At 55.1% G+C, this 14,929-nt stretch overlaps 1 protein-coding gene across 1 annotated transcript; it reads right to left on the bottom strand.

The window, feature by feature from the left end:
* Window positions 1–10: 10 nt before the first annotated feature.
* Window positions 11–9,344, bottom strand: MCAT (malonyl-CoA-acyl carrier protein transacylase). The gene is made up of 4 exons (XM_016210290.2): window positions 8,913–9,344; window positions 7,517–7,604; window positions 4,225–4,442; window positions 11–986 (listed from the first exon to the last, which is right to left on the bottom strand). The coding sequence occupies exons 1-4, from the start codon at window positions 9,330–9,332 to the stop codon at window positions 558–560; spliced, it is 1,155 nt and encodes a 384-aa protein (XP_016065776.2). The 5' UTR covers window positions 9,333–9,344; the 3' UTR covers window positions 11–557.
* Window positions 9,345–14,929: the final 5,585 nt, after the last annotated feature.

The following is a 14,929-nucleotide window of genomic DNA, read 5'->3' on the forward strand; positions in this document are numbered from 1 at the left end:
TTACCTGCCAAGGCCAGCCAGGTCCTTTGGATTCAGTGACAAAGGAGCAAAGGTTATGGTCGTGGGTGGCTGCAGGGGCAGTGGAGCCCGTTCTTTTCCAGCACTGTCCTACCTGGTGGCCATGCCAGTGTGCCCACAGCACCTGCCATGCAGGGTGGGACATGGCCACTGGTCACACTTTCTCGTCCTTACAACGCTCCTGCTGGCCAGGCTGTCCCAGCCTATTTTAGAGGAGCCACCTGAGCCCGAGGGGCTGTGGTCGGCCCACGTGGCCGGCTGGTGGAGGCAGGGTGAGAACTCCAGTCTCTTCGGGTAACTTGCACTGCTGCCTTTCCCAGCATCCAGGCATGATTTGAGGAGAAACGGACTGTGCTGCATAAAGAAATCCTCACTTTCAGTGCTTTACGTGACGCCAAAGCTCTTTGCAAACAATCCCTCCCTATCACTCGCCAGAGGAGGCTGGACAGGAAGGCGTGGCAGAAACAGTTTCCTGGGCAGGACAGGCTGGCTCGGCTCCCTGCAGCTCCCCACCCCCACCCCGTGGCCACCAGGAGACACTACAGGTGCTGGTCCGGGGCCTCATCCGCCTCCAGCACCTCCACGTGGCTGTAGGACTTCCAGGCCTGCAGGTTGCAGCTCTTCAGGATGGCTCCCAGCTGCTTCCCAGGTCCCACCTCAAAAGTCTGGGGGAACTCGGTGCCCTTCCTCCTCTCGTACAAGGCGTGCATCGTCTGCTCCCACTTCACCGGGGAGACCACCTGCTGGACCAGCAGCTTCTGGATGTGTTTAGGATGCATGTACCTGTTCCCGTTGACGTTGGAGTGCACGGAAACCAGGGGCTTCTTCAAGTCGATGGCCTTTAGGACTTGCGCCAGGGGCTCCAAGGCCGGCTCCATGAGGCGGGTGTGGAACCCTCCGCTGACTGGCAGCATCTTCGTGCGTCTGAAGTGATACTTAGAAGAGTTCTTCTGGAGAAACTGCAGAGCCTGGAAGAAAAGGAGGAAGGTTATTCCAAGCAAACCTTAGGGAAGGAGCAGAGGCAGTCAGCCCGGCACCATCAGTGCTGCGTCCACAATGTGCTCCTCTGCACACCCTCACCCACATTTCACCCCAACAGCCAGCAGGGATGGGCTCCACTCACCTCTGTTCCAGTTAGAATCCCTCCTATGGTCAGGGCCCAGGAGTCCTCCTCTGGGGATCTGACCACACACACCATCCCCTGGGCAGGTGACCACAGTGTGGCTGAAAGATCTGAGGCTGGACTCCTGGGATCTGGGTCCCTTCCCAGCACTGTCATGCACTAGCTTGGTGGCCCCGGGCAAATTGCTCAACCTCTTTGTATTTTTCTTTCCATCCATAACAACACAATTTCATCTACTTCACAAGGCTTCTGGGAAGTGATCAGATCGGAGATGTGTGACAGTGTCTGATAAACAAGAAAGCACTACCTAGCCCTGGCTGGTGCAGCTCAGTTGGTTGAGTGCCGTCCTGTGAACCAAAAGGTTTCCGGTTCGATTCCCAGTCAGGGCCCATGCCCAGGTTGCAGGCTCGACCCTCCTGTAAGGGGCGTGAAGGAGGCAGCTGATCGATGTTTCCTTCTCACATCCATTTTTCTCTTTCTTTAAAAATCAATTAGAAAATTGCAAAAAAATTTAAAAAAGCACTATCTAATACATGTTTGTCTTCAACCATAATTCTGCTACCCCTCATCTTTAATAAGCCTGTTTTCATGTTACTACATAACCTCCAACATAAAACTTCCGGAGACTCGAAGCTCATTTCGCTGTGCAGGATCTTTCTACCAGAACCCCCTCACCTGGGGTTTGTCTTACTGAAGCCAAGCCTTCCCCTGATCTCCAGGGCTAACAGGCCAAACCAGGAACTGTTTGCAAACAACATAATTTACAAATATCTTTAAAATAGTAGATACTCTTAAGAGACCCTTTGCTCTCAGGACACAGCCCAGGGCCTGCCGCCCTGCCGACCCTCTGTTGGGATCTGCTGAAGGGCTTCTCGTGCACTAACCTGTTTGCCGTGTCCCTGCAACCTGACCCCATCCCCAGCCTGCTCAGAGGCCAGGCCAGCTGCTCCCTGGGAGACTAAGGTAAGCCTTAAAAAAGTCACGGCAGCTGCAGGACCTGGGGCAATTTTACTTTAGCTCTCGTGCCTCAGTTTTCTTCTCTAAAATGGGGGTAACAGCTATGGGTTATAGGGCTACGGTAAGGAGAACTACGCTTGGCATACAAGTGCTATATAAGGGACATAATTAATATCTTGAATACCAAGCCCATCCATGTTCACTGGAAAAACATGACGGGGAGCTAATGTGTGCCCCCACAGGGTAGAAGGGATTACTGCTTTTGGTGGCACAGCATCTCTGGGGGCCCTCCCTGCGGGGATGCACCCTGCTCCCCCCAGGCATGGCCAGTGCAACCCTTGGCTCCTCCTGTCACTCCTGTTTGTCAGTGTCCCCCACGGAGGCTGCTCCAGCAACTTGAGCCCTGAGGCAAAAGCGAAGTGGCGCAGAGCCCAGCACAGCAAACCCTACCTGGGATGGGGACCTTGCTGTGGGAACCACACCTGTGGGAACCACTAACGGGTTCAGGTCGTCGCTGCGGCAGAATCTAGCTTGCCCTGATTGACCTGGTGCTTCCGGTCCATGGCCACCCTCCACCTCCCCATCTCACTAAGGGACGTGCCCCAGGAGTCTGAACCAAGGCCTCCTCCATGCTGAGACTTCTGTCACCAGCACTGGTGTAGACGGCTCCTCCGTGCACTTTCTGCACAATTTCAGCGGTCTCAACGTGCTCTCCATGTTGTCTCTGGACTAATCCAACTCCAGTCCCAGGTGAGTCACTGCTGTAGGGTCCAGCAGACTTCTCTGAGGCTGGCCCTCAGCTTAGGCACTGGTCCAGCAGAGGCTGCATTTTTTTTTTAACATCAGTTGAGGACCCCGGCCCTTCCCCAAACCCTTGGCTGTGGCCCTTCCAACAGCACTGAAAGGCCACACCTGGGACTCCGAGCCATCACCCAGACCGATGCCCACCTGTCCAGGATCCTGAGGAGGAAGAGTGCTGCCTGGGCTGGGGGCTGACCCAGCCCACTGCTGGGCATCGTTCCAAGGCTATGAATGGGGACCAGCAACCAGCCTCATGGTTACTTGGGGGCCCCTGTAACTGATCTCTTAATTGTCACAAAAGGGATCTGCTGGCTTCCACTGACTCAGAGGACAGACACAAGGACACCTGGCATACTGCACAGCCTAAAAGAGGAAGAACTGAGCACAGCCAAGTGGAGGAAGCAGATTCCAGACTGAGACTGACTGCAGTTCCAGTGCTGCCTCCAACATCTCTGAGCACCTGCCACCCTGACTGCCTCGGCGTCCTTGTGTGTAAAGTGTGAGTCAGACTCCCTTCCATAGAGCATAGGACCGGCTGAGAGGCCGAAGTAAGATGTGTGAACACTGGCCCTGCGTCCGCAGCCCTTCACTCAGGCTCCTGTCTGCACTCGGCATGCCCGAAGCAGCCCCCAGGACAGAGCTGGCCTTTCTGTCAGGTGCTGCCTGCCTCTGCCGGATGCCCCTCTTCCTAGTATCCATCTCCCCCAGGCACCGCCTTCTGGTGCCACCTCTGCAGGCCATTGGTAGACAGTTTGACCCTTACTGTGCCCGAAACCTAGCTTATCCATTCCCAGCCGGCCTTCCTCTGATGGCAGGAACCCTGGCTTATCAGCCACGTGTGCCCTCGGCGCCTGTTACGTGGGAGCTGCTGGAGAAATGTCTGGGGAAGCAGTGAATGTAGGGAAGTCCAGAAGGAAAGGAAATTAACTTGGTGTGGAAGCAGACATCTGAGAACAAGCAGGGCAGGGCAGCCCAGCAGGAAACGCTCTGCCCTCTCTAAGGAAGCAGCCGCATCAGAGGCTGTGAGAGGCCCAGAACATTCTGCAGAATGGCCCCGGAGACCATGTGGCCCAGCCCTTTACTTTTCAGTGGGCCGGGCGACTTGCCCAGGGTCCCTGTCTGTACGAGGTGAAGTGGGACAGCATCCCAGCCTTCGGCTGCCTTCTGCAGTGCTCACTGCACCCCACTCCCGGCCCTCACATGCTTTCCAAAGACCATGGCTCGGTAGAGCCCCCAGTGCACCACTGTGGGCTCCCAGGTGAGGAAGGATCCCAACCTTCTGTGCTGGGGTAGGGTCTATGAAGGCTGTTTCCCTCAACACCAACCTCCAGGTGTCCTGAAATCACCCTGCAGTCCGGAAAGAGGTAGTTGGCCACCTCACACACAGGGTTCTCTATGCCCAAGGTCTTGCAGTGCTCCCGGGCTTCCAAACAGGCGAAGGTGAACTTGGACTGGGGCCGGCCGAGGACAGACAACATCCCACTGGAGACTGCTTCCGAGGCTTCCTGCATAGCCTCAGCTCGGATTTTCACTGCATAGAGACCTATCCAGAGAGAAGTGCATTTGGAAAAGTCGGGGCACATAATGAAGGAGGGAAGCCCAGACCTGTGATACAAAGCACTGGTTCCACACTGCGTGCTAAGACACTGACATCAGCATTTGTCACCAGGCCACAAGGCCATCCTTCTGTGTGTCTGTATCTATCATACACAGATGTACCACTATCATCAAAAAGTAGGGTGCTGCCCAGCCAGTCTGGCTTAGTGGATTGAGTGTTGACCCATGCACTAAAAGGTCACCAATTCAATCCTGGTCAGGATACATGCCCGGGTTGCAGGCTTGATCCCTAGTCGGGGGCGGTGCGGGAGGCAGCTGATCAATGACTCTCTCACCATTAATGTTTCTATCTCTCTCCCTCCTTTCCTCTCTCTGAAATCAATAAATATATATTTGAAAAAATAAAAATATATATAGTGGGGTGCTGGCCTTGATAAAACACAGATTAACCCACGGAGCTCCTGCCTTTAAGCTGGCTTGGTGTAGGGTTTGACCAGGGGTGATTTTGCCCCCAGGGCAGTGTCTAGAAACATTTTTAAAAAATATATCTTTATTTGATTTCAGAGAGAGAGAAACATCAATGACGAGAAAGTCATTGATCAGCTGCCTCCTGCACGCCCCCGACTGGGGATCAAGCCTGCAACCTGGGCATGTGCCCTGACCCGGAATCGAACCCCGATCGCCTGGATCCTAGGTCGATGCTCAACCACTGAGCCACACCCTACCGGACTAGAAACATTTTTTGATTGTCACAACTGGTGGAGAAGGGGGTGCTACTTGCAGCTCGTGGGTAGAAGCCAGGGATGCTACTCAACAAGCAGAGTACCCCCAAAACAAAGAATTAAATGGTCCAAAATGTCAACAGTGCGGCTGCTGAGGAATCCTGGTGTAGGTGAGAGGAAGACTGGGCTACGCTGCTTTGGGCAAGTCATGATCTCCTTCCAGGTCAAATTCTTAGTAAAATGGGGATAACAGTATGTAATCTGCCTGGACTGTTGTGAAAACTGGGAAGTATTATTAATTAGTTTATTATTTTAGAGAAATCATGTTGAAGAGGAAAAATAAGAGCCATCAGATATTTGGAATGATGTACAAACTACAATTACGTGGAGTTCAGTAACATAATTATTATAAATCAAGCACTACTGCCCTCAGAGCTGGAGAACCTACACTGCCAAGGCAGAGGGACTAAAACACAGGGCTCCTGGTTCACTGTGGCTCCAGTGCGAGGGGAGAAGATAGGGCTGGACCCAGGGAGGCAGCTCCAATGATCGTGACACAGGAATGACCTGTAACTAATGGACATCCATCGTTCTGGTCCCAGGTCTGCTCCCTGGCTGGGAGGAGGTGACCAGACCAAGGAAAGGTTAGGGGACCAGTCTTGGATTTGATGGGACAACAGAGAAGGTCTGGGGAGCAGTCCTGCACCTGTCTAACACATTCTTATTCCCTCGGTACTGATGTATGTTTGTACTGAGCTCTTAGCCCCCTTACTGTGCAGCAAATACATAAGAGCCAGTGGTGGGCAGTAGCTGAGAACACACAGGCATGTGCATGTGGAGAGAACATGGGAAATCCCCTCATGCAGCATGCAGTAAATAACTACACAAAACGTCAAGTGAAAGAACTGGACACAGAATGTACACCTGCTATAATTATGCAAATTACTCACACATAGAACTATGTACATACAGAAGAGTTTTACTGGCTTGTGGAAATATGAAACTTTTTTCATTTCCTTTAGTGCTATATTTTTTATTAAACACTGAGGTGAAATTCACATAAAATAGAACCTGTTTCAAGTGTATAATGCAGTGCTCTTTGTTGTATTCATAATACTGTGCAACCAGCAGCTCACTAGTTTCAGAACTTTCCACCATCTCATAAAACACCACACACCTGCTAAGTGTAATCACTTCCCGTTTCTCCTCTCCACCCACAGGAACCACTAATCTGTGGTCTTTTTGGACTTGCATACCCTGGACAGTTCACATGAAAGGGATCACACAGTATGTGACCTTTGTGACTGGCTCCTCACTGAGCATCTTTCTGAAATTCATCCATGTTGCTGCCTGTGTCAGTGCTTCATTCCTTTTCATCCCTAATATTTCATTATATAGATACACAATTAGTTTATCCATTCATCTGATGATGGACATTCGCACTGTTTCTACCTTTTGGCTATTATAAACAATGCTGTTATAAACATTTGTGTGCAAGTTTTTCTGGGTGGACACGTTTTTATCTTAGACCTCCGAGTATGACTCCTGGCTCATATAGTAACTCTATGTTTTGCTTTTTGAGGAACCAACAAACTTTTCCACAATGGCTGCACCATTTTACATTCTTACCAGCAATGTGTAAGGTTCCTATTTTTCTACATCCTTGCCAACACGTATTATGCTCCTTTTTGTTATCGCTGTTCTACATTAAAGCCATCCTAGTGGGTGTGAAGTGGTATCTCATTGTGGTTTTGATTTGCGTTTCTCTAATGAGTAGTGATGTTGAGCATCTTTTCATGTGCTTGCTGGCCATTTGTGTATCTTCTTTGGAGAAATGTCCAAGTCCTTTGCTGCAGCCCCTCACTCAGGTTGCTGTCTGCATTCAGCATGCCCCGAGCCAGGCACTCAGGCCAGAGTGGCCCAGTATAAGCAAAAATGTTTAACTTTTAACTATACGCAAAACTGTTAAAAAGTGAGACTGATACGGCTCAAGATCAAACATTCACTTACTCTTTTTCATTCAATGTATATGTATTGAGCTCCTACCATGTGACAGGCACTGAAGGTTTGTGATTGAACCAAGAATGCACAGGATAGTGGGAAAGACAGTCAAGCAACCAGATTTTATGAGAGCACAGAAAGGAAATCCTTGATGAACTTTTCAGGGTTAAAAGAGAATCAAGGTGAAGTCTGGTCCTCGGGTTCCAATATCATCCCCATCCATATGCTCCTTCTCTATCAAACTCGTGGGTCCGGAATTATTTTTGGCAGTGTCCCTTATCCCCAGTGAGCCCAGCAAGACAAACCCCTGTACACCACCAAACCCCTTTCTGTGTACCTTCAGAAAATTCCATGGCTCCAGCAAACACTAGGGCCGCAAATTCTCCCACACTGAATCCAGCAGCAGCGACACAGTTCTCAATAACCTGTGGTGACAGATGCAGAATGTGAGGACCTGTCCTTGGGAGCTCAGTCCAGGGCTCTGCACTTGAGAGCTGGCGGTGGCTCAGTGAGTCAGGTTCGGCTGGCCTGGTGCTCCAGCTAGAAGACACACAGAGGTGGCCCTGACAATCGCTGACCCAGCTCCTTTACTGATGAGGAACCTCCCTAGCAAGTGAAAGCCCCCTGGCTGACTGTGAGGTAAAGCTGCGACTGCAACCCAGGGCCCTGGGTCTTGCTTCTGCCCTGGAGCCACCTCCCAGGCTGGATGGAGCTGGGGAACTAAGCATAGAACTTGGAAATATGACTCTGGGAGTCACAAAGAGCTGGATTTGATTCTTAGCTTGGGATAGTTCCCTAACCTCTCTGAGCCTGTTATCACATCTGTGACATGAGGAAAGAGCAGGACCTATGTCACAGGGCTGCTGAGAATTACAGGAAGACAATGTCTCTAAGGCACTCAGCACAGACCTGGCCCAGGGTAGGCATTCAGTGAATGTTATCACAGAGATTCAATAGGACCACTTGACTGATTCTTCCAGTATCTGCCTCTCCTTTCCTCATCCACAAAGTAACAGTCTTTTCCTCCCAAGGTTGTGGTGAAGATGAAATGGAGTAAAAGGTTTAAAGTACTAGCTCAGCATTTACTGTCCTCATAGTATTAAATAAGAGCAGTGCCCGGCCGGGCGTGGCTCAGTGGTTGAGCGTGGACCTAGGATCCAGGCGATTGGGGTTCTTCCCCGTCAGGGCACATGCCTGGGGTTGCGGCCCCATCCCCAGTCCGGGGCGTGCAGGAGGCAGCCGATCAATGAGTCTCTCATCATTGATGTTTCTCTCTCCCTTCCTTTCTCTGAAATCAATAAAGACATATTAAAAAAATTAAAAAATTAAAAAAATAAGTAACAGCAGCAACCAGTTCACACCTTCAGGTAAAAATTACATTCTCGGGATGGTTTTTCAACGGCCATCAAAGATGATGACGTTCAATCCTTCCGGAGTCATTTAGTAATTTAATTAAATTGTTAAGGATCACTTACAACCGAAACCCGGCCCTTGACCTCCCAGCCCCTTTCCCTGCTGTTTCCCTTCCTGTAACCTTTATCATCTTTGACATGCTATGCCATCTACGTGGTGCACTTACTCCTTATGATGTCTCCCTCCCCTAACATGCAAGCTCTCCTCTTGTTTTTGTTTGTTTGTTTGTTTGTTTGTTTATGGCTGTATCTCCAGCGCCTGGCACAGCGCGGGAACGCGGACCCAGCGCAACGTGTCGCGGGTGGGAGCTCGGGCCTCACCGCGGGCTGCAGGTGGTGCAGTTTCTCGACGGCGGCCAGCGAGGCCACGAAGACGGCGGGCTGGCAGTGCACCGTGCGGTCCAGGGCCTCCTGCGGCCCGCGCAGGCTCAGCTCCAGCAGGTCGTAGCCCAGCACGCGGCGGGCGGCGGCGTAGAGCTCGCGGACGCGCGGGTAGCGGAGCAGGCCGCGGCCCATGCCCACCGCCTGGCTGCCCTGGCCCGGGAACAGCAGCACCGAGCACCGGCCCGGCGGCCGCCTCGCCGCCGCCTCCCGGGGCGCCTCCTCCGCGGCCGTCGCGTCCCGCAGCAGCTCCGCCACGTCCACCGCGCCCGGCGGGGGCGGCCGGAAGTTCGCGGCGCCGCGGCGGCTGCGGGGACCCCAGTCCCAGGCTCTCAGAGCCCGCGCCACCCGAACGCTCATGCTGAGGAGCCGGCCCCACGCGCGTTACCGAGGCGACCGACGTCCGACTGCGCCGGCGCGGCGCGGCGCGGTCCCTGGCGCCCCTCCTTCCGGGCGGCTCCGGCACCCGGGACGGGAAGGAAGGTTCCGCGATTCCTGGTTCCGCCCCGGCTCTGAGCCTTCGCGGCCGCGTGCGGGGGTCTCGGGAGTGACCCCCGCGCTTGCTGACCCCCCCCCCGGGAAGGCGAGCGCTCAGAAACGTGCACGGACCGAGCCGCGCAGCGCCGTGCAATCGCCCCTCTTTCCGCCAGCGCGCGGGACGCTTAGAGGATCCCTGGGACGCTCCCGCACCCTCCGCCTCAGTACCTGCCGGACTCTCCCAGCTGCGCCGGGCGGCGAGCGAGGCCACCGCCGTTTTATAACGTTTCCCGCAGCCCGCGCGGTAATAAACACGCAATACACACTCGTTGCGCCGAACGAAGCCCTGGATGTTTTTCGGACGTTAGCTTAATATTTAATGTCTCACAGCATCACTGTGTGAATAGGCACCAGTATTACCCCCACGTATGGGCGAGCAGACGGAGCTCTAGGATGGAGAGCAGGTGGTTAGTGACAGCGGGGAAGGGACACTGGGGCTCCCTGGCTGCTGAGTGACGGGGTGAGGCCGGGTGGAAGAGTCTAACTCCTGACCTCACCCCTAACCACGCCCTCCCCTCCCCTCCCCTCCCCTCCCCCTCCCCTCCCCCTCCCCCTCCCTCCCCCTCCCCTCGCCCTCCCCTCCCCTCCCCTCCCCTCCCCCTCCCCTCCCCCTCCCCTCCCCCTCGCCCTCCCCTCCCCCTCCCCCTCCCTCCCCCTCCCCTCCCCTCGCCCTCCCCTCCCCCTCCCCTCCCCCTCCCCCTCCCCCTCCCCTCCCCCTCCCCCTCCCTCTCCCTCCCCCTCCCCTCCCCTCGCCCTCCCCTCCCCTGCCTTCCCCTCCCCCTCCCCTCCCCCTCCCCCTCCCCTCCCCCTCCCCCTCCCTCTCCCTCCCCCTCCCCTCCCCTCGCCCTCCCCTCCCCTGCCTTCCCCTCCCCCTCCCCTCCCCCTCCCCCCTCCCTTCCCCCTCCCCCTCCCCCTCAGCTTCTCTCTCATTTCCTGCCAGCGTCTTCGAAAGAGCCCAGGACACACACACACACACACACACACACACACACACACCAGGACACACACACACACACACACACACACACACACACACACCCCTCATAATGAGAAAGATCGGGTAGAATGACCTGAGCAAGTCTTCAGTGAGTTTGGTCCAAGACAAGAATTCAATGAGCAAAGCCCTAGCTCTCAGGACATCATCGCTGCCTTGCTTGTGACAAGGAAAGAGTGGGAATGACCTGCGGGCCCAACTGGAGGAGCTTAGTTAAGTGAATTATGGCAAATCCATACAATGCTGTGGTCATAAAAGATACGGAGGAGAGTTTCAGGTGGAAAATGAACAGAGTGCCTACTGCCTCCAGAAGCCCGGAAATCCACAGTAAAGGGAGCTTTTATTTTTTTATTTAAAAAAAAATTTATATGTCTTTATTGATTTCAGAGAGAGGAAGGAGAGGGAGAGAGAGAGGGAAACATTGACGATGAGAGTCATTGATCAGCTGCCTCCTGCAGGTCCCCTGCTGGGGATCGAAACTCCAGCATGTGTCCTGACCAGGAATCGAACCTTGATCTCCTGGATCATAGGCTGATGCTCAACGGCTGAGCCACACTGGCCAGGCAGTAAAGAGATCTTTTAAAGACATAAATTCACAAGGACAAGGAGAACAGGAAAGGGGCCCCAGCAACAGTATCTCTGGAAGCCAGAAAGCAGGTAGACCAGTATTACCTGACTTAGCTGACCCCACGCAGCCAAATCCCTCCCAGCTGTGGAGCTGAGAACCAACCCTTATTTATACAACAGCATTTTCAAAATTTTAGGAACTGGTAGCACAAGCTGCTTCTAGATCTAAAGGTGAAAGAAGGCTAAAGTAAACAGGACTATTTGAAGGTGTAATTGAGGAACAGTTAGATCTTTGGATCCCCTCCCTCTCTCTAGCCACTGGGTGATGCCCCTCCCCCACCTGGGGGTTAGCACTGGAAAGGGCTGGGCATGCCAGGGATGGTGGTGAATGTGGGAACTCTGCCAGAACAGGTGGGTACTGAATGCTGAATGCTGAATGCACAGACAGAGACGTCCCCCAGTGTTCTCCCCCACTGAGCTCCCAGCAACCTGGAGCTAGACCCCTACCATCCAGGCAAGGGGCTGGAGGACCTTGGGGAATCTGACCAGTCCAAGAAAAAAATCCTAAAGATATTGACAGTCCAGGAAGTTCCCAGACAAAGGGCGCACCAAGTTCAACTTACAGTGAAGCTAAACCCACAATGACCATTCACAGACTTATTTTCCAATCATGAGCAGCCATCTGAAGTTTCCCAGGCATCTGAGAAAATCCTCTTATAAACAGAAAAAAACCACATAGAATTCAGACTAAAGAGAACAATCATTGAAGTAAGAGAAGACACTACATCCATGAAAAAGGAACAGGAAGTTACGTAAAAAGAACATTCAGAAAACAGAAAGTAATCCCTGGAAATGAAAAACAGGAGTCAGGGTTGAAGAACTCGAGAGGGCCAAGAAGAGAAAGCCAAGGAAGCCTCACAGAGGGTAAAGCAAAAAACACACAAAACACACTGAACATGAGAAGCAGGAAAGAAAAGGAAGTTAGGAGACCAGCCCAGGAGGCCCAGGATATTGAGCCACAGGGTTTCCAGAAAGAGAAGTGAAAAAATAGAGGGAAGGAAATCAGTAATTTATTTTTAATTTCTGGAAAATAAAGTATATGGGTTTCCCGCGTGAAAGGCCCCTGAGCTCAGGCAATAGAGGAGTATCAGTGTGAAATTCCAGGACTCCGGAGACAAATATCTTAAAATCTTCCAGGAAGAACAAAATAGGTTGCATACAAAGGTTCAAAACACAGAATAGCCTCAGCCTTCTCGTCAGCACTGTGGCAGCTGGAAGACCATGTCTTCATGATGCTGAGGGACAAATGTCTCCAGCTTTGAATTCTTGCTCAGCCAAGTGTCGGTCAACCACAGGGAAGGGTGCAAGATTTCCAAATGATACCTTGAAGCAGTCTTTCTCAAGGACTCCTAGAGGAGGATGGGGTCATCACAAACGGGGGGGGGGGGCAGGAAAGGCATGGAGGTGCCACCCAGGAAATGTGCCAGCCAGCAGAGGGGTCAAGGGCATCGCCCAGGTGGGGATGGATAGGGACCCAGATGATGTTGCACAGCTGTGCAAGCAGCCAGTCCAGCTGGAAGCAGCGTGGCTCTAGGGCTGGCGTACTGAGGGCTGTCGTCACCAAGATGCCAGCTGCCACAATGGTGCCTTTAAGAACAGAATCCCTGGTGAGCTGGGCCCAGAGTCTTGTCCACACATGGCTGGTCTTGATTGCACTCTGTGAGGTCCCCACTGCCTGCTGCCTGGCTCAGCTGAAGACACAAGTTCCATCTCACCCAAGTGACCACCCTTACCCTGTCTGAACACAGGGGCAGTGAGCTCAGAAGCAAGAGGACAGAACAACCCGTGTCTCTGACCAGTTCTTGCCGAGTGCCTGGCCAGAGCCCCACCACAGCCCGACCTCACCGCCAACCTTGCCCACGACTGCCTGAGAGCGGGCTCTTGCCGAGGCTCAGGGAGACTGAAGCTAGTCCAGTGTGACCTGCCCAGCGGTCTTCCTCTGGCCCGGCCTTCATGGCCACTTCCTCCGGCGAGGTGTGGGCTGCCCTTCGCCTCTCTGAGGATGCGAGGCGGGCCCGCTCTCTGGGGATTGGGAGGGTGTTTTCCCTGCCTCCTTCCTGACGGACAGGTCAAAGGCTGGCTTTGCTTGTGTTGTATCTGCCAGGGTTCAGCCCAGAGCTGGGCCCCCCAGGTGCTCAATAGATATGTCCCTTGAGGCTGGCACATCACAAATGCCCAAGAGAGGCTCCCATGCTCAGGGCTGTGGAGTTCAGATGTCACAGCCGATTAGAGTGGAGGCTGCAGAGTTAGGGTTCTGGGGTGACGCTGGAGAGCAGTCAGACGTGGACACATGGAGATACCCAGGGTGAGGGTGAGGGTGAACAGTGCTCTGGGCAGGGGGAACAGTGTGTGCAAAGGTACGGAGGTGGGAAAGGGTGGGGTAGTCAGCTTGACCCCAGCCTGGCAGGGCCTTGAGTGCAGGTGCAAGGCTTGGGCTGGTTTCCAGGGCAGTGAGAGCCATGGAGGAAGGGCAGGGAGGGCGCTCAGGGCCAGGCAGACGCTGTGGCTGCTGCCTAGCTCAGGTGGGGGTCACGGGTTGGAGAGGAGGGAGGCAGAAGCCACGGGAGGCTGGCAGGCAGGGCTGAGGGGGCATACACATCTGTACCCAGACCCGCAGTGGGAGTCCCTGGGGCAGCAACTCCCCCTCTGAGCGGCAGGGTCTCACCAGTGAAGGGCGTTAGTTTGACGAGGGCAGGGCTTGCCTGCTGGGTGCTCAGCCCCTCCCTTGGGCCCTGGCCTGCAGCAATCTCTGCCTCCCAGGGCGCCCCGTGAGCCTGGAGCCCTGCGTGCAGCAGGGGTGAGGCCCGAGGGAAACCGTGCTGCTTTCTCCCCACTGGGCTTCCGGGGGGGGGGAAGCGTGCCACTCGCCAGGCGGGCACTCTGCACAGGAAGAGGGTGAGGGCTGGCGGCTCCGGGAGGCGCGGGCGGGCTGCCTTCCCTGGGAACCGGGGCGCTCATTCTTTGGGGAACGGGTGGATGGAATCTAGCCTGGATCACACTTGTCATTACACCAAGGCAGTCAAAGGTGCAGTGGGCCAGGGGACACGAAGTGCCGGGGTCTAGTCAAGTCAGGCGGCCCGAGGCGGTTGAGGCTCCTGCAGGCCGAGGGCTCGGCCAGAGCAAGGCGGCCGGAGGTGACTGGGACAGGCAGTGATAAAGCAGCCCGCAGATGGGGAGGGGAGGTGCCCAAGGCCTGGGGCCGGCCTTGCCTGTCCACCAGGGTGACCCTGGAGGCCAAACTGGAGGCCACCTCTGGGCTGGGATGACTGCAGCCTCCTCTCACTGAGCGCCAGGTGTCTGCAAGGCGCCCTGCTTGCATTACCCTGTGGCCTCCTCATCGGTCCCACGGCGGTGTGCCCATCTTACAGATGAGGAGACGGAGGCCGCAGAGCCAGCTGCAGAGTGGCCGAGCCAGGACAGAGGGCAGGCTGCCTGCTGCCCTGGGCGGCAGCTAGAAGACCCCCGGTGCTCCTCCGGAGAGGGTGGGCCAGGCTGCTGGGCAGCCGGAGGTTCAGGTTCTCCCATCGGGCGACGGAATTCCCCTCTCTGTGGGCCCATCTGACGGATGGGAAAAGTGAGGCTCCAGGGGAGCGGCCCGCCTGCGGACACGGCTGGGTCGTGGCGCCGACCTGCCGGCGGCGGGGAGGCAGAGACGCGAGTGCGGGCGGCGCTGCGGGGCGGGGTGAGCCAGTGGGCGGTGCGGGCTCCGGGCGGGGCGGGGCGGGGTGAGCCAGTGGGCGGTGCGGGCTCCGGGCGGGGCGGGCTCCGGGCGGGGCGGGGCGGGGCGGGGCGGGGCGGG

Source organism: Miniopterus natalensis, chromosome 2 (genome assembly GCF_054644295.1).
Source record: "Miniopterus natalensis isolate mMinNat1 chromosome 2, mMinNat1.hap1, whole genome shotgun sequence".
Classification (NCBI taxonomy): domain Eukaryota; kingdom Metazoa; phylum Chordata; class Mammalia; order Chiroptera; family Miniopteridae; genus Miniopterus; species Miniopterus natalensis.